The sequence below is a fragment of the Mus musculus genome, chromosome 16, assembly GCF_000001635.26.
Source record: "Mus musculus strain C57BL/6J chromosome 16, GRCm38.p6 C57BL/6J".
Classification (NCBI taxonomy): domain Eukaryota; kingdom Metazoa; phylum Chordata; class Mammalia; order Rodentia; family Muridae; genus Mus; species Mus musculus.
The window spans coordinates 59580349-59604865 of NC_000082.6; the positions used below are offsets into that span (position 1 = coordinate 59580349).

Consider the following 24517-nt stretch of genomic DNA (forward strand, 5'->3'; position numbering starts at 1 on the left):
CAGTACCCCTGAGCTCTTGACTCTAGCTGCATATGTATCAAAAGATGGCCTAGTCGGCCATCACTGGAAAGAGAGGCCCATTGGACACGCAGACTTTGTGTGCCCCGGTACAGGGGAACGCCAGGGCCAAAGGGGGGGAGTGGGTGGGTAGGGGAGTGGGGGTGGGTGGGTAAGGGGGACTTTTGGTATAGCATTGGAAATGTAAATGAGCTAAATACCTAATAAAAAATGGAAAAAAAAAAAAAAAAAAAAAAAAGAATTTGTAAGTGTTTTAAAGGAGAGGATTTTTTTTTCCTTAGTGTTGTTGTTGTTGTTGTTGTTGTTTAATAACCTTACCTGTTGCTACAAGGTTGCTTTTTATCTCAGGGTTTTCTTTAGATTTGTGTTTGTTTGTTTGTTGGTTTGTTTAATTATACTAGTCTACTTAAGCTCTAACCAAAGAAAATAAAATGGCAAAATCCACATAAAACTTGGCACACTGTAAAGAGCACCTCAGGATAATACTGTGACGGTGACTGTGACTGTGACTGACTGTGACTGTGCTGAGCGTACAAAGGAATCATGGGACTCTACCTTCTACAGCCTGCCTAGAAACTAGACAGGAAAGTGACTGCTTAATTTCGTACTCCACTCGTCAGTTACCTACAGTTCATTTCAAACAGGCAGCTCGAACTGGCATGGGCTGCATGTGTGGCCAGGGTCAGCTATGAACACAGTCCAACACAAAATTTAAAACTTACTGAAAATATTATAAAGGTTTCTTTTCTTTTCTCACTTAAAACTGTGTAATTTAAATATGCATTTCCTAAGCATGAACTCAGAAATCACAAAGCCATGTTAGGATATCAACAGGTCAGACACACCTGAGTTTTGAAAGTCCTTCCTATAAAATATGTTTCCTTGGTAAAACTGTAAATAAACCTAGCAAAAGTTCTTCTAGTACAAAAGTTCTCCTGAAAATGCAGTTTTGTCCTTCTGCAAGGTAGAAAGTCTGCAAGGAGCTGTGATTATCTGCAAGTGCACACACATGGGAGCACACACACAGACACACACGCCACATACATGGCAATAGTTATACAATACACACTACACCCCTACACACAGGCACATACACAGACATGTATACATTACACACATGAAAATAGTTATATAATACATACTACATACTTACACACAGGCACACTCATACATACACATACACACACACACATACACACTACACACATGGAAATAGTTATACAATACATACTACACACCTGCACACAGGTGCATACACACACACAAACATTAGATGCATGCAAATGGTTACATAATACACACCACACACTTGAGCACACATACACACACACACACACACACACACACACACACTTGAAAAACCCAATAGTACTCAGCAGAAAGAATATTAACAATAAAATAAAGCTCAAACCACAACTCAATGCGTCTTCTAGTCTCTAAAACTTATTTCCTAAATTTAAACCTATGATTCTAGCCAGGTGTGGTGGCACACACCTTTAATCCCAGCACTTGGGAGGCAGAGGCAGGCGGATTTCTGAGTTCGAGGCCAGCCTGCTCTACAAAGCGGGTTCCAGGACAGCCAGGGCTATACAGAGAAACCCTGTCTCGAAAAAACACACACACAAACAAACAAAACCCTCTGATTCTTTTCTCTAAGGCAGACTTTAAAATGTGTTGTGCTGTGTTTTAGCCAAGTGCCATAACATATTGTAACACTGTATTTGGGCTGAAGACGATGATGCTCCATCAGAATCACGCTGTAGAGGCACCGCAGAGGCAGGAGGGCTACCTAACCAGGCTGCTTTTAAAAATAAGCTAACATTGTGATAGTGATCATCATCACTGCTCATGAAAGGTTCCAACACTTCTTTTCCAAATAATCACAGTCTTATTTTAATTGACCTCTTATATCTGTAGGACTCCTGAGCTTACATCGGCTCTTCACAAGAAGGTCAAAGTGACTGTTAATGTCCTCATGACATCCTTCTGTTTAAAAAATCCAACAAATCTTTATATTCATCGGTGAATAAGATGAAGGGTGTCACACACAGGGTTACAGAAAGGTGACAGATACACACACACACACACACATTTACTTCTGTACCTGGTTGAGATACACCTGCCACGTAGAGTCATTTGTCACTGCTAGAACAAGCCAAATTCTCAGCCCAACAAAATACACTCGTCTGTTTGCAACACTTCCGCCTGAACAACGTTGACTCATTTAGAGTTCTGTTTCACCTGTGTGTTCTTTCTTCTCACTGGATCCAAAAATACCTGAGGTGTATTGTAACCACTGTCTGTGTCCCTTTGCTCAACTCACACTTGAACTTTTAAATTCAGTAAATGGATCCTTTCTGTCTATCACACAGCTGAGGATGCTGGGAAGTCCTCTTTAAGTTCTCAAATATGTGTTCAGGGTTAAGAACCCGTAACAGGTTAGCAATTGTATCTGCATATCCCACAGGAAACCAGGACCCACTGAGAACACCTTGCCTGATCTCTGTCATCTTGCTGTAAGGACGATAAAGAGGGAGTCCGGTTAGGGGAAAGATGACTCTGCAGGAACAAAAATTTTAATGTTTTTCTGCCATAATTAATCATGGATGTTGTTACACAATCCTGTGAAATGAAATCTCAGAAAGCAAAAGTACTCAATGAAAAAAACAAAAAACTTTAACTGAATATTTTTTTCATGTTTCATTTTGGATAGTATTTAAAATGTGTTTCGCAACTTGGACACTGAATCATTATGGGCCACAAACAACATAAAAAAAAAGTGTGTACATATAGCATGATCTCTTAAAGAGCATAGAGAACTTGGGGCAAAAAATACTAATTGCAGAAAGTCATTGTAAATAGCCTATAATTTTCATTTTAAAAGGGAGCTATGTTCTCTCTCGTAACCATCTGTATCTACAGGGCTAGGAAGGTTCTTATTTATCAGGAATATACACATCATACAAGGGTAACTGAAGTGGAAACTTACGGGTTCTTTGGAAAGCCAGTTGGTGTTTTGCTGGGGCAAATACGTGAAGAAACATTTAGCTGAAGTGGACACAGGTGCTAAAGCAAGCAGGTGAAAGGACACGTGATGAAGGATTTTTTGCTAACAACATGCGTGTATTGGTCTGCCTTACACTGCATAGTTGAGTTGTATTTTTCAGGACTCTAGATAGAGAAACACACCAAAAACTTCCGGTGGTGTACTGTAGTTTCTTGCAGCTTCCTCAGACTTGGGCTGACTGGCAGAGTGATTGACAGCTGAGACAGACACACGTGCTAAGGCAAGCCCTGTGCTGAGTCACGGCATGAGTTTGGGCAAGACACAGGCTGAGGCAAGACCTGTGGAGGACACATGATGTTTGGAAGGTACAAACAGGACTTGCTTACAGAGTTAGCTGTGCTACGCTTGTGGGTTCCGCATCTTTGCTGATCTTCACTTCCCTGAGAGAGGAACAGGCAAGAACTTCCCCTGATGTCCCTCCTGGTCCCTCCTGCTGACTCATGCCCAGGCTGAGGCCTGGCTGTCTCTGCAAGGTAGTGCCACCACGACTGATTCATATTTGCTATCCTGACTCTACCAAACTAGACAGCTGGTGCAGCCATGAAGTGTTTGCGAGTGGATCAAGCTGCCACTGCTAACCTATGAATTCAACTGCCAATTTCCAGATAATTCAGACGGGATCTGCTCCAAAGAGCCATTTCTAAACAGGTCCACTGCCCCCTCTCCTTTCTTTTCCACTACCTCTGGTGGGTGGTGAGCTAAAGGGGAGGTTAAAGCACTTAAGAATCATCATTAAATATAAGGTTTGAAAAAAATCAAACTGACACATAACTGATGCCAGAAACCCACATATTAACCTGAACTGGTCAAAATCTAATGTGCTGGTTTTCAAGCTCAAGAAAGTTTCCTCTTTGAAAGGAGACCCAAACCTAGCATGGTGTCATACCTTTAGTGCCAGCACTCCAGAGGTAGAGGCAGAGAGTGCATGTCTATGAGGTCTTACACCATGAATTCCTGGACTGCCAGGGCTTCATATCGAGGCCCTGTCTCAAAAATACCAAAAAAGATGAAGGAAGAAGAAAAGGACGAGGAGGAAAAGGAAAAGAAAGAAGTGAAGGAGGGGGAAAAGGAGGAAGAGGAAAAAAGAAAAGATGACAGAGGGAGGGAGGAAGGAAGGAAGGAAGGAAGGAAGGAAGGAAAGAAGGGAGGGAGGGAGGGAGGGAGGGAGGAAGGAAGGAAGGAAGGAAGGAAAGAAGGAAGGGAAGAAAGGGAGGGAGGGAGGAAGGAAGGAAGGAAGGAAGGAAGGAAAGAAGGAAGGGAAGAAAGGGAGGGAGGGAGGAAGGAAGGGGAAGAGAAAGGGGAAGGGAAGGGAAGGAAAAGAAAGGAAAAGGAAAAGACCCAGCTACCCAGCCACAGGGCACATCCCACAAGAAGCAGAAACAAACAGGGCCTTCTCCTTTGACTTCAGAAACAAAGTTGACAACATTCTTCCTCTCCCAGAAGGGAGATCAACTTCCTTCCATTAAGACCTCACTTCTCTTGAATACCTGTCTTACTACAAAGGCAATATTAAAGCTATCCACACTCAGCATCCTACTAGAAATAAGCCAAGCTGTTTGAAGGGTTGAACAAAGCTTTAATCCTAAATATTTGCTACTTTTCCCCCCAGAATCTTTGTCCAATAAAAGGATGCTTTGTCATCCTGACAGTGTGAACTACAAAGAAACGGGCGAGGGGGGGGGGGACAGGAAGGAGGGAGGGGGAAGAAAGAGAGAGAGGGAGGGAGAGAGAAAGAGAGAGAGGCAGAAACAACACATTGGTTAAGACTCTCCAAACAGTGGACACTGGCATGCTATATAGTAAAAGGAAAATGAACAAATGAGACAGAATGGTACTTTCATATTCAAAAACATAAGAGAAAGTGACATGTACACAAATCCAGATAATCCCAAACTTTATGTAGGCAACAGAATCCATTCCTATGGTTGCTCGCAATATCCTTGGGACCAAAGAATATTTTAATAGTAATATTTTTAGAAAGCCTCAGTTACCTCGAGGTAGGGAGAAAAGGCAAGAACTACAATTATAGACACCAATAATACCTGTCATCTCTCAATAGCCTTGTCTTACTTAACGGAAAGAGACACATAAGAAGGTCAATGTAACAGACAAGCTCCTCACCTCTACGCAACAGATCATATCTGAAAGCCAGAACTCCAGCATAAAGCCAACTCCCGGGCAATGAAAACCAAAAGTGCACACTAGCATCTGAAAGTTCAAATAATTTCCATGAGGTTCTGGCCTGCCATCTAAAATAACGTATCCTCTTGCTTTTAACTGAGTTCTCACTAGATAAGAAACGTGAAGCTGGGCCCAATAACTGACCAACCTATCATACACAGAGCAACCCACCCACATGTTCAGGCCCCCTCCCTGGTACAAGCTGTTGAGGAGTAAAGAAAAAGGGGGCGGACAAAAAAAAAAACCCAAAAAACAAAAACAACAACAAAAAATGTTGTCTTCCTCAAGCATTTTGCACATATAACAGAATCACACAGGGGGCTGGGTTTTTAAAACAAATACACATCTGATTGTCAAGCATGCCAGTTAAAGTGGGCAGAGGAATCTATACTGTACTAGTCACGGCCATTCCCAGGTGTTCAGCTGAGGTCACCCTCCAACACCGCATTCCTGAACAATGAACTGAGCACCTATCAGGATTCAGCTGAAACCAATGCCTGTTGGTAATACAGGGAAGAGGGAAATCTTGTCAGGGAAGGCCACTACTTAACACTATTCAGATGATGTCAGTGCTAATACATAGAGATTAAATACTAACTAGAAAAACCCATAAGAGCAAAAATAGCTGTTATGGTAATGAGCACACAGAATATCCTGAGTACAGAGTGGGACCCACAGTGAGAAATCTCCTCACTGTAGCCCACATTATAGACTAAGGCACAGGGCACAAGGCACAAGGGCACAGCCAGTTATGCACTCACGTGATCAAAGAGCTGCTTCCAGGATGGAGGGAGGACAGGCTTGACAAAGCAGCCTTTTACTGAACAAAGTTCCTTGTGGGGAGGGGAGGGGAAGCAAATATTTATGCTTACGCCTTCCAAACATCTTGGCTTCTTTCAAAAATAAACCTGGCAGTGGGGTGTGGTCAGTGGGGAGGGGAAGTCACCCTTGGAAAGGAAAGCCCTCCACTCTCCACCTCCTGTAACACGTGGCCTCCCGAGGCATTTTCTCACACATCATGCTTCTGGCTTTGTCAGAAACGTCTAGACTCTCGAAATACACAGTACAGTTTCCTCAAGTGTCTTCCGGAGGGCTCACCCATGTCTCTGCAGATGCTGGAGTGGACGGTGCTTTGGCATTTCTAGAGAGACAGGCATCTTTTGTCCTTGGTGGTCATTCTGAGCACTGCAAAACACGAGGTCACTTGACCTCATTGGCCAAAATCCTTCCATTTAAGCATCACCTGCCCACTGGTTGTCCTTAGGGCAGCCGGCCGGCCACACTCAGCCCTTCCTAAGAAGAACTGATACTCTCTTTCTCCCCAATTCCCCTCAGACCCTTGACGCCTGTCATCTTGTCCCCCTCTCGGGATGCTCATTTCCATGGCACATGGGACACCGTCTCGAGGGTCTGCAGCAACAGGGCTGGTGATGTAGCAGGAAAGGAAAAGGAACTGGGCCACACACGGCACTGTCTTCCCCTTCCTCAGGAGTGTCAGCTGGACCTAGACCCTGGTCCACTGAGCCACATCTCTCCCTCTGCATCCTCACTTGGCCTGTCCTTCCTGCCATGTGCTTCTTCGCCACACAGACTACCTGACCTGTGATGAAACTCGACATAGCCAGTCTCTGGCCCTCCTTATACTGTGACCACATCACACTCCAGTCCGCCCAGGACTAAAAGTAAAGATGATATGCAACAAAGGCCCTTTCACAGACCCACTGCCTAACTGTGGTCATCGGCAGTAGACTGTTCAGCAAAACATTAAAGATGCCAACAGTGGACAGGCTGTTGGGGGAGGCAGAGTCATTGTTCTCACTGCTACAGTTACTGCTTGCTTGCTGATGCTGTATTGGATAGCTTCACAACTCTGACCATCCCGATGGCTCACCTTAGCTTGGGGGGCAGGGGAGGGGAGGAACAAAACAAAAAGACCAGAGAGGTGGGTGAGGACTTGCTGGGAAGAGCCTTGGTTGCTTGCAGTGGAAGGGGCTTGAGAAAAAAAAAATGGGTGACAAAGGTGTATGAAATTAATAATAAACATTTTAAATGACACTTCTAAAAATATCTTCTCAAAATAGACATATGCCTCTTTCAAATGGCAGTGCCTTGGGGACAAAAGGCTTTTCGGCCAAACCCTCATTCTGGATGTGATTTTACTAATACGTAAATAGCGGGGCAGACCTGCTTATATGAGATGGCTCCCGGGCCTGTAATTCTGGGACGCTGTGAGTCTGTAAGTACAGGGTCGGTGATAAACGAAAACAGACTAATCTAGAGTCTTCTGTGGGAAAGGAAGAAAAAGACCGTGTCCAGGAAGCCAAGCACAAATCACAACAAACGCCAGTGCATTACAACAATGGGAGGTGCCGGTTGCACCTTATCTCGACGTTACTCGAGCTGCATCCAGGCTGCCTTCTACTCCATTAGTCATCACTGTTGTCCTTAAATATAGTATGACTGTTACTTTCAGACCCTCCTAAGAGGCTGCCCATATATGGAAGCCATGCACATGAGAGCAAAGGTCCTTTCCTAGAAACACACCTTCCCACTGCAAGAGGATTTCTCTTTGCTCAGGGATCTACTGAGGTCTATTCTGAATGAAACTGACTTTCAGGCACTAGGGTGCAGCCCCATCCAGCAGGCCCTTCCCTGCCTCCATGAAGAGAAAAGACTTCTACATCAGTGATTCAGACACAACCACCTGGCAAACTGTCCGTTCGTAAACGCCGACTGCCTGCGGTACAATGGCACTTGTACTTTTTAAATGACCATTAAGAGGACATAAAACAGGTGGTTATGGCACTATTTCTGGGCTCCAAATTGAAAGGTAACCAGAGGCTGCAATTTTGAGGCAATCAAACAGCATGTATTTCGGCTCGAACATCTGGCATCCCAGCGATTTCGGGAATCTTGGGAGAAAACCAAGGGAAGGGGGGAATGTAATGGGTGTGATTGGAGTTGGTTGCTTTGCAACCTTGGAGTATCCGGTGCTGCTCTTCTCCATATGCGGTCCTTCCCCTGTGATCCATATCTACTGTGCTTAATTTCCGGTCTCCATCTCAGTCCTCCAACACAGACCATAATTACAGTTGACGCTTGGTCTGTGCAGTAAGACTCTCGGCAGCTTGAGCTGTACCTGAGCTGCCTACCACTCATTCACAGTAGTCCTGCATGACTGTTCTTTCCCGAGTCACTGGTCCACCTCATGCTCTTCAGATGCCCTTGTGACTCTGAACATGTGTGACCCAGCTAAAGAGAAGTAAAGCAACATCGGACATTCTCTGCCCTGGTGTGAACTCAAACTGGCATTCCGGTTGTTGTCTAAAATGAGGCACTTGGGGGGTGGAGGGCTTGTCTAGAGTGTAAGGCTGTGGGTTTAGATGCCCAGTATTACAAAAAGTACAGCACTGAACACCATGGGGCATCTATCCAGGTACCATCCAAAATAGTCCTGAAGGAGACAGAAGACCGAAGGAATAAGCCAAACTGTGCCTCCCCAGCGCTCTACAGAGCCCGGTCCTGGCTGACATTTCCCTTCCACCTCAAATCCTTCCTTTTCTTTAAATTCCAAGATGAATATAAACATACAATGTAAAAACATAAGCACAGGGCTATGAAAACATCCAAAAGCTAAACTGTGTTTCACCTTCTCGCTAGGGCCTCCCCACTCCTAATTCATCTGGCTGCCGGCCCCTCCCCATGTCATGGACACCGTTCCTTCCATTCTGTTGAGTTTATATCACCTAGCACGCAATACTGCACATTCTCGGGACCTTCAGGTGGTGTCCTCCCACTCTACAAAGCTCTTGTTTGGACATGTTCATCCATCGCTCCCAGATACGGTCAGCCGTAGAGGTACCACTCTGCTCAAATGCTACCCAGTAGAAGCCTCTGTCAATCACACCTCCTTACTCCAGTCTCACCCGTTCCATCCCACTTCATGCCTTCATCCTGCTTTATGTTCACTGTAAAGCATACTGTGTATCAATTTGTAGAATTGATTTTCTTCTCTCCTCCAGTAGAATACACACCCTCCCTAAATAAAGATATTGGGATATTTAAACCAAAATTCTGATAAACAATGGCCACAACTGAGGTTTTTAATATGAGATTTACATTGTAATCTCCACAGCTTATTTAAACACATGTCATTGTAGAAACATATTAAAGTACTATATGTTAAAGGGACATGTTTAAATTCCAATCCTAAAGAGAACTTTTTACTTGTAAAAATATCTGCATATATAGATAGTCACACAGCAAATGACCTGAAAGTACAGGACATATCTGAGAGTTCTGAATGTGCCTTTATTTCATATTTTCATAGGATTTGATGCCTGTTTTACAAAAGCATCAATTTTAAATGACCTAGTACTGGAGTTAAAAAAAAAATGGTGAGAATGCAATTAAGGACAAATAACTAGGCACTTAAACTACAATTATTACACGGTAATAAATCCTTGCTATACAATGTGTGCTACACTGTCAAAGAAGATCCTTAGATCTGCTTAGAACAGGGAGCCAGCCAAAATTACTCCAGCTTACAGCTTCAATTCTCACTAACAAACAAGAGGCCACCTCGAGTTGGAGCATGTCCCCGGGTACTTCACTAGAAAGAGAGAGGCAGCAAGCTTACACCTCACCTAACCAGTTGCCAGGGTTGAGAGTCAAATATGAAGGGTTCCCTCTGTAGAGGAAAGGCTGGCAATTACAAGAGATTATATATACTCTGACTGGCCACGGACATTTCTGACATAGACCTTCTAGAAATTGCATGACATTAGTATGTGTAAGAACTCAGAAATGCTTCAGGTTGTTTGAACTACATGCCAAAACAAACAAACAAAAACAAAACAAAACAAAAAATTAAATGACAAAAGATTAAATACAAGGTAAGATCCTAAAAGGCATGTTATCCCAGTGATGCCAGAATATTTGGGAGCCACCAGGAGTACCAGCCCCCACCATGGGTCTTCTCTTTGTTCCAACAGTTTCAGAGAACTTGGCACTGAACACCTAACGTGTCTTTATTAGCAGAGACCTTGACTGTGCAGTCCTCCAACAATCCTGCCATGGTCAGTAGAGAGGGGGCATTATGGAGCTCAGTCCGTACCCGATAAAAAGCTGGAAAGTTTTAAGCAAGCGGATTTAATTCTGTTCTTTTGAAAAACACACAAGTAACAGAAGTAAATAAAAGGAAGTCAGTGACTAGATAAAATAAGCAAGAGGTGCCACATTCGAGAGTTCTGAGGAAAGAGAGCCAGACAGAAATTATTTAGAGCAGATAAAACTGCAGTGTAAGTGGCCGCAAATGCAGTTGTCATTTTGGCTTAGCCTAAGGATTCCAGAAAAATTCCAGTGACTCGGAGGCCAGAGTAGGGGAAGAAACACAAGGCTAAAAAATGTCAAGTCACATCTCGACTAATGCTCAGAAATTATAAACATTTGGTAGGAAATTAGGGGGAGGTCTTCAAGGTCTGAAATCCAAGCACACTACCACCAGAAAAGGGAGTCTTACCCTTCAGCCTTGATGGCTAATACACCTCTAGCGGGGCCGGACCTAGCAAATGCCCACCAAAGGGAAAAAGACTCTACATAAAATCTATTATTCACCACAAGGTACTGGATTAGAAGGAGACTCAATTTTCTGAAAATTTACAAAGGAAAAGAAATTAGTCACAGACAAAACAAGGGGGGAGGTCCCCAAATCATATGCTTAATCAACAGCAACAGAATTACAGAAAATGGAGAAATAACTTCAGGATGCATAGGGAAAAAATATTCAGAAATGTAAACACTGAAAAAAAGGGTCTATCTTATAACTACGATTCCATTCCTTGTTGGAAATAATGCAGCAGAACTAGGAACTTAACAAAGAAAGACAGGAAGTGGAAAAATGGAAGAGAGTGGGCAGATTTGAACAGGGGAGAGGAGAGAGACCAGTGGGGGCAGATCTCGGAGGACACAGAGGTGACTGAACAGTGTCATGCTGGGATATGGAGAGAAACAGAGAACATTATGAAAACGTGCCTGGACGTCCCAGAAGAAGTAAAGGTGAGAAAATGAAAAACGAAGTAGTTTCCTCCAGGAAAACAAAACAAACAAACAAAAAAAACCAAAAGGTCACATCAAAGAAAGGAATCATAATATAGGGCTTTGTCAAACAAAATATCTTTACACAGTAATAAAAATCTGAAGGCTCAGGTCTTACTTCATCCCTCAAATGATAGGAAGTGCCTTAGATGGGTAAGTGAAGGAACTGGAAAGGGTATAAAATAACTAGTACTAATCTACCATAGTCAGAAGTCAACAGACACTGCCTGAAACAAATAAATAATAATAAAGCACTATTTAGACATGGCGATAGAAATACTGAAGATTATGTGTAACTAAAGCAATTTCCTCTTTAAACACACACACACACACACACACACACACACACACGAATGGGTTCACACTACTCTAGCCCCCGCCTTCCATCTTGGTACTTATTTTTAGGAGAGAATCTCTCATATACTGTGTGGAAGCATCACCTGTCGATAAAAAGCTGGTAGCTTATGTATTAGCTGAGGCAGGACTAGAAGGTGGGAGATAGAAGATACAGGAATTCTGTGATAGAGTCAGGTGTGGGGAGATTTGCAACCTGGGCTCTGAAGAAGCTGGATGTATAAAACTAGAAGAGGCAACTAACCAGCCATGTGGCAGACTTGGAATAGGATAAACAGGTTATATAAGCCACACGCTAGTGAGGGGTGGGGGAGGAGGTGTAGCCTAACCTTACGGCCATAAGCATTGTGATAATCAATAGGCCTCTGAGTTGTGATCCAAGAAATTGATCGTGGGTGAAAAAAATCAAGGTTACCAGAGAAAGGAGTTTGCCAATATAGTGGTGCACGCCTGTGATGCCAGTATCAGAGAGGCTAAGCAGGAAGGTCTTAAGTTCAAGGCCAATCTGAGCTACTTACTCGGTGAGTTTAAGAGTGGCATCCAGTCACAGAAAGAAAGAAAGAAAGAAAGAAAGAAAGAAAGAAAGAAAGAAAGAAAGAAAAAGAAAGGAAGGAAGGAAGGAAGGAAGAGAGGGAGAGAGAGAAAAAAAAGAAAAAAAGAAAGAAAGAAGAGAAGAGAAGAGAAGAGAAGAAGAAAGGAAGAAAGGAAGAACGAAAGAGTGCTAAATAAGGAAGGGTTGAAAACTGCGTCCCACCATGCTCACAGCTGGATTCCCAGACCCTAGGAAACCGCCTGGCACAGAGGAAACTCAATTCTTATCGACAGGAAGCTTTCAAATCGTATGATCCACAACGTGAGGCTCACAGGGGAATGAGCCAATGCCTTTCTGTGTATGACTTTTTCAATAAAATATTACTCCTGCTAATCTATAAAGCACTTCATCTTATACACACCTGGTAGCGCGAAGAGGCTTGGCGGCCATGCTAACTCTGGAGCCTGGGAGATAAGAGCCAAGTCCTTTTACTGTACCTCAGGGCCTGGTCGAGATGGATGGCAGACGACTTAAGAGTTGTGGGTCCATCTGTTCATTCAACCCGCTTTCCATTATAGATTTAATAATACATAAGTCTCAATTATACCCTTAAGGAGTGTCCAAGGAAAATGGTCCTGCAGTATACATTCTACAACTATCTGACATCCTTAATTTGGATTTTTGTTACTTGGGGGAAAAAAAATTATTGCAGTCTGTTCTTGCATCAGTAATCTTTAGGTTTTCTTCTTCTTTCAACAAATGTTCACCAGGTCTCAAATCCATCTTTTTTTCTTTCTATAACAGGTAATCCACACAAGTTTCAAGTGTGAAGAGGTGTACCGTGAAGGCCTCCCTGGTCCCCAGCCCTCAGCTCCACCCCATCTACAGAGAGCGGGCAACATGGCTCTAGCAACACCTCTTCATCTCCTCCCCTTCTCTGCTGTCTTCTTTTCAAATGTACCTTGGAGATGTCTCCTTAAGGCACACATTCTTTCCAACAGGTACGTGATATTAATGTGACAATATCAGATAGATGTGCAGCTTTCTGGTTAACAGCAAGCCACTCTGCTATTACAATAACATGAACAGTGACACAATTCTCCTAAGCAATTTTATCCTGTTACCGACTTTATATGGACGATGGAATTCCTACAGGGGAGTTGCAGGGTATGTGGTGGGTCTCTAACCTCATCAGAGACTCCTGTTTCCCTCCGAAGTGGCGTATCAATTCACCCTTGCCTTAGTTAACTTTTAAATTGCAGGGACAGAACATGTGCATCCATGACCAAGGCAATTTACAAAAGACTCCATCTAATTGGGCTTACACTTTCAGAGGGTTAAAGTCCACAAGCACAGAGCAAAGACATGGTGGCAAAGAAGAGCTGAGAGCTTCCACCTTGACAGACAAGCAGGAGGTAGAGAAAGCTACCTGGGATTGGCAAGGGCTCTTGAAAGGCTCCTGGCCATACCTCTGTACAAGGCCACACCTCCTGATCCTTCTAAACAGTTTCCACCAATTGGGGCCAAGTATTCAAAAGTCTGAGCATATGAAGGCTATTCTCAATCAAACCCTCCCTCAAGGAGTACATGGGGAGGAGTCTGTTCATCCCTCTCTAACTTGAGTTTTGTTTATCAAATAAACAGGATAGGCTGTCTTCCTGTCGTTTTAACTTTTATCTCTTATTTGAAGGAGACCTGTGTATATATTTAAATATAGATTCATATTGCACAGGATATAATTTCCTTTCCTCTCCAAGCTCAGAAGACTATAAGTGAATTGTGCAGACACTGACCTAGTGCACCTGGGCAGATGTCTGGCTGCCTGCCATTGTCTTTTTGCTTCCATCAAAACCATTTTCCAAGGCCACACCTCTCTTGCAGGTCTTCCCAAGTTAAGCAAAGAATACTGCTACATAACGTAGGCTTTGGATTTAAAGAGAGCCACCCGATTTCTGGTTCTACCACTGGGACCATGAGTCTTTTGGTTAGCCAAGAACCCTATCGAAGCCTTCAATCCTATGTGTGTGCAAGATGGAGTAAAGAAACATCTGCCAACTTCGCACAGAGGATTTTTCTAGGACAAAAGAAACTCTTCAGGATCCCATGCACAGAACTCTCATACAAAGTTGGTTTCATTTTGTCATAACTAATCTGCCAGGCACAGAAAGGAAAAACCTAGTTGGCTAAGCACACAGCTGTTTCTGTGTTTTGGGACACTTCCATGAACTACTTCCAGAAGTTAAACACTGAGGGAAAGGCCTAGCCGAGTTGTTCCATGACTTAGCTAGCAACACCTGCCCGGTAAACACTGGATATGAGTGATCTCTAATTGCAAACCTTCAAGGGATTTTCTCCCAGAGTCCCACTACTCAGTGAACAGATCACTGCCCACTTGGAACTCTGATTCCTCAGGGAATGCACTCTGCTGGCTCCACCTATGCATAAATTCTTGGCGAGGCTGCAGAGTCAAGGAAGAAGAGGAGGAAAGGAGAGAAAGCCCTGCTGTTCACCTCTTGCTACAGTTAAGGCCGCATTTCCCACACTCTTCTGACCAGGGAAAAGTTACTGTGAGATGTGAGGTCCGATTAAAATTTTTATTCAGCATATGACATTAGTGAAGAAATATGGGCCAGTGACATGGCTCAGCGGGTGAAGGCGCTTGCTGTCAAGGTGGATAACCTGAGTTCAATTCTAAGGACCTCGGGGTCAAAGGCAAGAACAGACTTCTGTAAGCTGCCCTTTGACTTTCATACCTGTGCATCCACGAACACACACACACACACACAAATAAAATACATGTAATAGATATTTTCTAAACCGGAAAATTATCTGAACAAATCTCTCACACCAAAAACATACTTAGTTTATATTGAGTTTATCTAAAATATATATATATATATATATATACAATCTATATAACACATATAAGCTTCTAGAATGGCGGGACAACAAGAGTGATCCAGCATGCCCAGCTTTTAGCTTATGTTGGAAAAAGTATGGGTTTGAAGGGTAGAGGGGAAACTGGTGTCTAATGAATCCGAGCAACAGTCAGAGACCTAAGTTCTGAGCCTCTGAGGTCAGTTTTTAATCAGGCTTCTTTATATACTGTCCACAATGCAGCATTATATGGAGAACATACACACAGAGCAATCACCTCAGCTTGTAGAGTTAACACACTCTGATGACAATTTCTTCAACTTTCATCTCACGTTAGCCCCCTCTCTCTTTTCACTGGAGCCCCTGGGTTGAGTTAATATCAACCGATAGCTTTCCTGCCGCCACTGTTTTATGTAGCATCCCAGTACAACTAAACTTCCACGTATTCCATTAGAACTTTGAGGAGGGAATGCAGTACTTTGCGGAGGGATCATTTTCCACTTTGCAAACTGTCATGACTCTCTTTATGTATTTTCCACTAATGAATACAAATGCTAAAAACATCTTTGGCTCAATAAAGCCAGGAGTTCTGATTACAATTCCAGCAGAGTTAGACTGCACAACTGAATCCCTTCCCAAGGAACCCCACAACAAGAATTCACAAATGAGCAACCCCACGGGCATCCCATGAAAACCCAAGAAACAAACAAAATAAATAGACCTCACTTACAGAAGGTAGCGTGTCTTGAAACTCTCTGACAAACTTACCATTCTCTCTGCTGCCAAGTGTAAGTTCCATGATCCGAGCTAGCCTGGCAGACCAGTACGGTACACACCTCTGAGAGCTTCTAGAATTTGGTAGGCATTTTTATGACTTCAAGTATGAATTGCTGGCATGGCATAAGCATAGCCTTATTCTTTTCAGCTTAGCCAAAAGCCAATAGCTCTCAGGCTAGACATCAGAACCATTGCTTTTATTTATTTATTTATTTATTTTTATTTTTTATTTTTGGCAATCCTATCTTCTTCTCTACAGCCCATTAGCTTCCTGACCTCTGTCATTCCACGCTCTCAGCTGTGATGACAGGTCACACACCGCCCAACCTACATCTCACAAAGCCCACTTGGAGAGTAGGGAAAGTACTATCCTCGGCTGAAAACCACTAATCACCTCTTTAATGCTCCACCCTACAAGCACAGATCCACTCACTTATCCATGTTTGGGAAAGACGATGCAAACATGGGACACACTCCTGACCTTAAGTTTAGGGAACCTGTCATACCCTCTTCGATCGCTGACACACTAGGTTCCAGGCCCCACTCTGAAACAAAGAGCTTCTTTATTCAAATGTGGATTTTGTTTCTTTGCTTCCATTTGAGACAGGGTCTCCCACCCTGCCGCCCAGAATGATCTGGAACTCATTACAGAATTCAGGCTTGAATTTGAAGCAGGCCTCCTGCCTCAGCTTCTGGAATGGCGGGACAACAGGAGTGATCCAGCATGCCCAGCTTTTAGCTTATGTTGGAAAAAGTATGGGTTTGAAGGGTAGAGGGGAAAATGGTGTCTAATGAATCCGAGCAACAGTCAGAGACCTAAGTTCAATTCTTACCCCTGACTCTTCCTCCCTCTCTGACCGCAGGTCTTTCTCCACTGGGAGTATTGCCCCATGCCCTTCCCATCCGCCCGCCTTGAAGGTATTCTGAGATATCCAAATGACCAGACATGTTACTGGCAACTAGTAGGTGGAATCGTGGACATCAAAAATCCCGCAATGGACAGGAGAGTCCAGTTTAAAGAACTGTTACACCCCAAATACAAATAGAATCTGCCATTAAGAACTGCCCCAGCCTCAGTGTCCTCAAAGTCATAAGAGGCTTCGAAGTGTAGCACCCCTGCTGCCCTGTGGGTACACTCAAGCAAAAGCTCTCTGCCCAGGATAGGTGCACAACCAGTCCTTGAGAAATGTTCTGGCCGTATTGTGTTAGCTCCCTTCTGGCTTACAGGTATTGCGTGGAACCCATAAACAGGTTCACCATGTGTGACCCAGCAAGGCCACAAGCTTGTGCAATCATTTTCCCAAAGCAGGTAAAATAAGAAGGTAGGCGTTCACCTACGGAGTTCTGCATTCCAACAATATCCATTTAACAGACCCGTTTTTAAAAAACATTCCAAAACTCCCAGTGAAGAGCCAAACATTTTCTCCAGAGACCACATTACTTAATTCTAACCTAATTTTCTGCATGCCTCTCTCTGTGGGCCATACCAATACACATAAGGTCTCCTAGTAGACCTTAAAATCTTGCAGGCCACAACTCATAGGGTCTCTTAAAGTCACCCCCTCTGGACTCTTCTATCTCTTTTAATGACCACAGGCCTGAACACTATAGTAAGGATTGCCAAAATGAGACACATTGACTTCTGGGAGTTCTGAAAGTTCCCTGTGACAGCTTTCAGTTGCGTTATGTAGAATTTTCGTTTCTGAAAAATCAATGCAGCCACCATAAGCACTTCCGAGAACTGGTTGGCTAACACGTTAGTTTAAATACTCAACAAAGGAACTCTTCGTCCTCCTTGACCACTGAAGGTGTAGTATGACCAGAACAGCAGCAAACTCAGTAAATAAATGAGGTGCTCACACCAAGTGAAGCCCCAGCAACACACAGCACACAGCAATAACAAAGGTTGTCTCGTGCTTCAAACAGGGGACTATTCAAGAACTCTATCAATGTGGGGCACACTAGAGTAGAGACCTGGCAACCTCTCCAGACCCTGTGTTTATCCTAGCATCCCCTGCCTTTTGCTTTCATGGGTAGCACACATCTGTGGAGGGGGGCGATGCCGTGAATTTGACTCTCATTCGTCTCGTTAATACGTATGTTTCATTTTAATTCTGTTCTTAAGAAGTTGCTAGGGGGTTCTGTTCTGAAGACCGTGTGTATCCTGTTTTGTATTTGGGCATGAGTAAGCCCAGTAATGAAGCACTCGTAAGCCAACACAATGAGTTCAGGCAGGAAAGGAGCCTATGCAACATAAGCCTGAGAAAATCCATTTCATCCCAAGGCATTCACACACACACACACATATATACACACACATACATTCACACACACATACATACACACACACATACACACACATACATTCACACACACACATACATATACACACATATACACATATACACACATACACACATATATACACACATAAGTGTACATACATACACCCATATACACACATACATATATACACACACATACACTGATACATACACACATGCACACATACACACATACATACACATACATACACATACACACACACACACACACTCGAGGGACGTCAGGGTCAGTTTGCAGCACAGGTAAAAGGTAGCAATGTCACTTTGAACAGCTCTCTTTAAAAATGCTTTTGTTTTTATTTTTACAGTAAAATACAGATTGTGATCATTCGAGCTTGTGGAAAGTTGTGCCAAATCAATTCCTAAATTTTGGACCACTAGACATGTTCCAGGTTGTAATTACTGTTTTTTATGTGGGAGACCTTTTCTTGGCTACCCACTATTGCAAGCAAAGTCACACCATGACTGCAAAAGATCAACCCGGCTCTCATTAAAAGGTTTTACTGCCACAAAAGAAACAACCAAAGTGTGTCCTTTCAGCTTGAAACAGGATCACGGGCACAAATCCCAAGTCTGTTTCCAATCTTGTCACCACCAACATTGTTCTATTACTGGGAGGATGGGACCTACTGAGTGGTTCCATTTGTTGCCTTGCGCTTTCAATAAGGGCTTTGTGTTTATTTCTATCTGTGAAAAAGAAAGATTTAAGCTCCTATAAAACAGCTAAACACACACACACACACACACACACACACACACACACGAGGGATTATCTGCAATCCCCTTAACATCTGGCCAGTTCTAAAACAGATGAGAACAAAATTAGTGCTCGCGTAAGCATAATTAAAACCGCATCGTGAAAAGCCATAGCCAGGGCCTATCAGTGGTGAGGAGAGACAGAAAGGGGTAGGTGAAAAGGATCTATCTAGCTGCTGGATTAGTCAGCCCGGTGCAGAAAGAGTTCAGAATGGAGGAGTGCCTGCCTTAAAAGGGCAAATAGGCCAGGGGAACAGGCAGGATTTCAGGACAATGCTGATAGGAGCTGGCCTGCTTACTCCATTCCACCACTCTCAAGTTTCCAAAGGGCGCTGAGTCTACTGCTTTCAGATCACAGGGGACTGTTAGGGACAACGTTAGAGCCACATTAGAGCCACGACAGGTGAGACCTCCCAGATTTCAGAACTACCATTAAGGACGGGGAAACTTCGAATGTTAAAAGCATCAACAACCAGGCCAAAAGTATCTGAAACTTCCTAGTAGAATAACCAGTCAATTATAATTGGTCATTTCTTGGAAAGACGTATTATGCTAACAGGTGATTACACTGGAAATGATTCACAATTAGGAAAAGCAAGGAGAACGAAGGGCTAACAACAAATCACAAACCCTAAATAGTAATGGAACTAGAAGCGTCAGTTGTTTCCGATCCATTTTTCTTTGAAGTCCATCAGCAAGTCTTTAGTCTGAGGTAAATATAGCTCTCTAGAGGGCAACCTTCCAAGGACATGGGTTACAGGTTCTTCTGGTGCAAGTGAAGTTGGCTTCACTTCTCAAAAAAAAAAAAAAAAAAAAAGGAGAAAGAAGCGAAACCACCTCTCCTTTAGGGTTGATAAGGAAATTTAAAAACGGGCATTTTAATGAGACGAATTTTTAAAATGTCAATCTTTAAAGCAGCAGGAGTAGAGGAAAAATGATTATGGAAAGAGTGCAAGAGTGCACATACTAATCATTAAACTGAGCCAGCTCTCAGCTCCGGCCCTGGTTCCCCAAATCGGAGCGCTTCCGTCAGATGTCCCCAGTGAGAGAGACAGAGAGAAAGGAGGAAGGGCGGCAACATTTAAACTGTAAACAAATCTGGCGAAGACTTCAGATTCTGGATGTCGTCTCAGAAAGCTCTGATTGCAACTCTTTTAGGAATCACTTCGAGAAAACCTTAAGATGGCAAAGCACGACGCGGAGGGGCGCGAGATTCCCTCGGCAGCTTCAGAGCCTCCCGGAGTGGAGGGGACAGAGCCGGGAGCCCCCGATGGCGGCGGGAAAAGCCACCGGCCGGGAGCAAGAACTTCCCCAGATCTAAGCCACCCAGGGCGGGACCGGAGGAAACCCGAGCGGCGGAGGAAGGCGCGCACGGCGCCCCCGCGGCTCCCACCTGGCTGCACTCCGGCTCACTCCCGCCGGCTGGCCGGTCCCCGGCTTCTCCTCCTCTTCCTCTTCCTTGTCCCGAGAAGGGTTCCGCGGAGCGAAGAACCGAGAGAAGCTGTGCCAGGGGGCGCTGCCCCTCCTGCGGCCGCCGGACATCTCCCCACCGGCTCGGCCGCGCCGTCCGCGGGCCCCGACGAGCCGCTGGCCGGAGCGAGGGTGGCCGCAGCCCTGGCTCGCTGAGCGCAGCGAGAGTCGGCCCGGGCCGCCGGCGCGGCTCCTCCAGCCCGGCCGGCACGAGCGCTCCCCGTGCGGCTCCTCCTCCCGCCCGCGCCCGGAGCTGCCCGCCCCCGGGAGGAGCCAGTGGCCGCGACCGCCCTGTCGGCCACAGCGTGCAGATCCGGGAGGAGCAGCCTGGGGATGCTAGGCTCCGGCTTCCCGCCCAAACCAGCCCAGCCCGCAGCCCACTTGGCTTGGCCAACAGTCAACTGTAAATGCTTTGCTTCCCTTTCCCGAGTTAGGGCTGTTTTAAAACAGGGTAATCAATTAAAGTCTGGGGAAACACCTGGCAAGAAGCAGCACCCGCGTGCCCTGCAGCCTGGAACCTGAGCACAGCCTTTCTAAAGACAGTTTCAGCCTGCAAGGGTAGGTCCCATCTGTCCTGCTGTCAGCACCTTGTTTCTGCTTCAGCTGGCTCAGATGAGGAGCCACCAACCCAGGTGTGTTTTAGCGCTCACCCTTCACCTGTGGGCCACTCCCAGAATCCTTTTTCAAAAAAACCGTCCCTGATCACAAAACCAAATCTGATTCAGGTATGACTCAAACTAGAAAAATGCTGAAACAAATATTTGGTTGTTGCGCAGATACTCCTGTATTCTGGAACGCCAAAGGCCCTTAACATTAGTTTAAAACGAATATCTGGTTATGATAAAAATGACTTTATACAGCGGAGCTGCTAACAGAGAAAGCACACAGAGCCATATTCGCCCCAGGTGTATTGTTATAGTTTGTCTGAAGTCAAACTCCAGAGGTATGAAGTTCAAGATAACAGTGGGACATTTAGTAACTAAAAATGTTATGTGGGCAAATCACATGAAAATAGGGTGATAGCTGTCTGTGGCTGGCTGGAGAAGTGAGGAGGTTGAACGTCTACCTGTCGGCCCCAAGGAATCATAGTGCCGGTTAAGGAGCCTTCCCGCGGACCCACAGCTACCCCTTTGAGGCATTTTAATCTGTCAACTGGATCTGAAACTAGGAGTATGAGAGTAAGAAAAAAATTAGGATCAGATACAGATGGACAAGCAAATTCTTCCATGCAGCTACAGGGCCTGGAGAATAATGTGCCTCCCCAACGCAATGTTAGCTGACTAGCAGTTGCCTCCCCCTGTTGCCCTGTGACAAAAAGTGGTCCTACACCTCAGTGTTGGCACAGAGGGTCCAGGCAAGGAGTCTGTCTGGGGATAAAAGTGTCTGGGCGTCAATAAGATTATGAGGCAAATTCTGATTTTCAATAATACTATTTCTCTCAATTAGCTGATAGGAAAATGTTATAGTAGTCCACGTATTAATGTTTCTTTACAACTGGTCTCCTAGGTATATGCAGAAGTATTAGGCTCACGGCATGGAAAGTTCTTGGTATTGAATGTTTGCTTTTCCAATACTTAGATTTTTAGATTTCCTGTACCCTAGAGTCTTGACATACAATAGCAGGTTCTTGAATCCTAGATTCTAGGATTTTGTTATGAAATCTGTGAAAGCACTTTCAAATTTCAGTTGGAAACATCTCAGAGATACTAATTTTATGCACTCAACTTCGCTTCATTTCAAATTCAGTTTTCATCCAGACATTTGGTAAGTGGCTGAGGCAGGAGCATTCTTTCCATAAAGCTGACGAAGTTCATGGGTTTTTTGTTTGTTTGTTGTTTTTGGGGTTTTTTTTCGAGACAGGGTTTCTCAGTATAGTCCTGGCTGTCCTGGACTCATGTAGACCAGGCTGGCCTTGAACTCAGAAATCCGCCTGCCTCTGCCTCCCAAGTGCTAGGATTAAAGGCGTGCACCACCACCGCCCTGCCGAAGTTCACGTTTGAAGACACTTCACTGGTACTGCCTTTTCCAGTGTGCGCAGTGACTGGATGGTCACGTGTTCTTAGACGACTGTCAACGTAATTTCTTCTTTAAAGCTAAGTGGATTGGGACCACAGGACTCTTCCTCTATCCTATGTCCGGAGTTCGTAGGTTCTAGAGTTCTTTGGCTCACACTGAGGTCTGGTGAATGGAGACTCCAATGGCTTTGATCTTCTTGGGAAAATATTTATGTTGTTTTAAGCTGCTCCTCTTCGGAGGATAGTTCAGTTATTGCTTAAATTCCACCTTGTTCATTGCGCAACTCATCCAGGTTTACACCCAAGATACAAGACCAGAGGTTCTGTTGAGACATGAATACACACATGGCTTCCAAGATTTCAAGTATGTAGATGGTGAAGGTGAAAGAGGCTATGAAGTGTGCAGCTGGAAAATGACATGTGTTACGTATTCCAGATACCAGCCGACAACACTGCAAGACACAGAACTGTTTCTAATTGACACCAATTCTGTCATAGTAGTAATATGTTCCATAACGCACTCTACATTTTTTTCTATTCAATGTAAACTGTGTCAAATTGAAATTTTCAGACTTATTAGACCTACACCAGAAATTTGAGCTCTCTATGTGTGTGTCAGGACGTAAAGATGCTCGTTTTCATGCCTTTTCTATAAATAATATATAACACCAAGTGAAACAGTGGAAAGACTGGGCTATTTAGTTCCATTGTCTTGTACGTACGATGACATTAAAAATATTTCCATATGAAAGGTTTTCAAAGGATACACTATGAATTTTTAATATGTAGACATATGCCAAGTAGGAAATAGGAAAAAATACATTGCTTTTATAGAATTTGCTAAGTTTGCAGTGGATCTTTTAGAGTTACTAATTCGCGTCCTATTATGTCCCAAATCATTTAATATAAATTTCGTTTTTAGTTTCAGTGTTTTTTTTTTGTTTTGTTTTTGTTGTGTTTTTTTTTTGTTTTGTTTTTTTTGTTTTTTTTTTTTGTTTGTTTTTTTTTTGTTTTTTTTTTTTTTTGCTTTAGAGAGAGCCTCACAAAAGGGAATCATCATTATGGATTAGGAAAAGGGTTGGAAGGGAAGCAATGGGGACTGGACTTGGTGAAAACACATTATATGTGTGTATGAAATTCTTAATCAATACAGAGGTTCCCCCAAAGTTTTGAAAACTACAGATGCCACAACACTAAATTTGTCTTTTAAGTGCCCAAGATGTGTCAGCCCCACACTCCTGTGTAAAGATTAAGACAGTATGCCCTCTTTCAAGGAACCACTTTGATGGGAAAGCAGTTGTGTCCAGGAGAAGAGAAGGGAACTTGTTCTGTAGGTGTATATGGGGGAGGGTTGTCCTGGAAAGCTCACAGGAGGAAGTGCCTTACTGCTAGATTCTCTGCCTCTGGTGACTACATCACTTCTACAAAAAGACTAATACAGTCGCCCATAAATATGAGGAAGTGTCAAGTTTGCCACATGAGAGTGTATTGCCATTCCCAAAGCGGAAGTACCGTATGGCTCAAAAGTGTGTGACCGGACTGGAAATGCCGATCCTTGAAGCGTTTAGGGGAGGAGGCATGAGGAGGTTGGAAATGCTGAGCTTTTCTGTTGTGGAGGGAAAAACTACCGAATCTATCTTCGAGCAGAGTATTTACTGTGTGGCAGGTGGCCCGGGAATATTAAGACAGCTGTCAACATCAAGGAAGGCACCAGCCCATGAAAAAGCAAACAGATGGGTTGGGGCACTTCACTGGCTGCCTCTTAGAATAATAGTGGTGCTCGGCCAAATGAGGCAAAGTCAAGCTGCCGAGGGCAGCGAAAAAGCTATTACTGGATAGAAGCGCTCAATTAGGAGGGAGGTGGGGACGGTATAGCCTCCCCCTTTCCTTTGTCTGCATACGCAAGTTTTCATTAAAAACCATGACAGCAAGGAAGAAAGGAGCAACGATGCTAGAGTTTCTCATTCTGTTACATTCTGACTGTCACGGTTTGTGACGTAGGGAAATGCCTCATCTTAGTGCTTCAATG

At 44.0% G+C, this 24517-nt stretch overlaps 1 protein-coding gene across 1 annotated transcript in view; it reads right to left on the bottom strand.

Annotated features, from left to right (window-relative positions):
- Positions 1 to 20699, bottom strand: part of Crybg3 (beta-gamma crystallin domain containing 3) — a 108960-nt gene extending 88261 nt beyond the window's left edge. The window contains exon 1 of the mRNA NM_174848.4: positions 20397 to 20699. Coding sequence (NP_777273.3) covers positions 20397 to 20545 — 149 coding nt within the window. The 5' untranslated portion in view covers positions 20546 to 20699. The remainder of the gene's footprint in view (positions 1 to 20396) is intronic.
- Positions 20700 to 24517: the final 3818 nt, after the last annotated feature.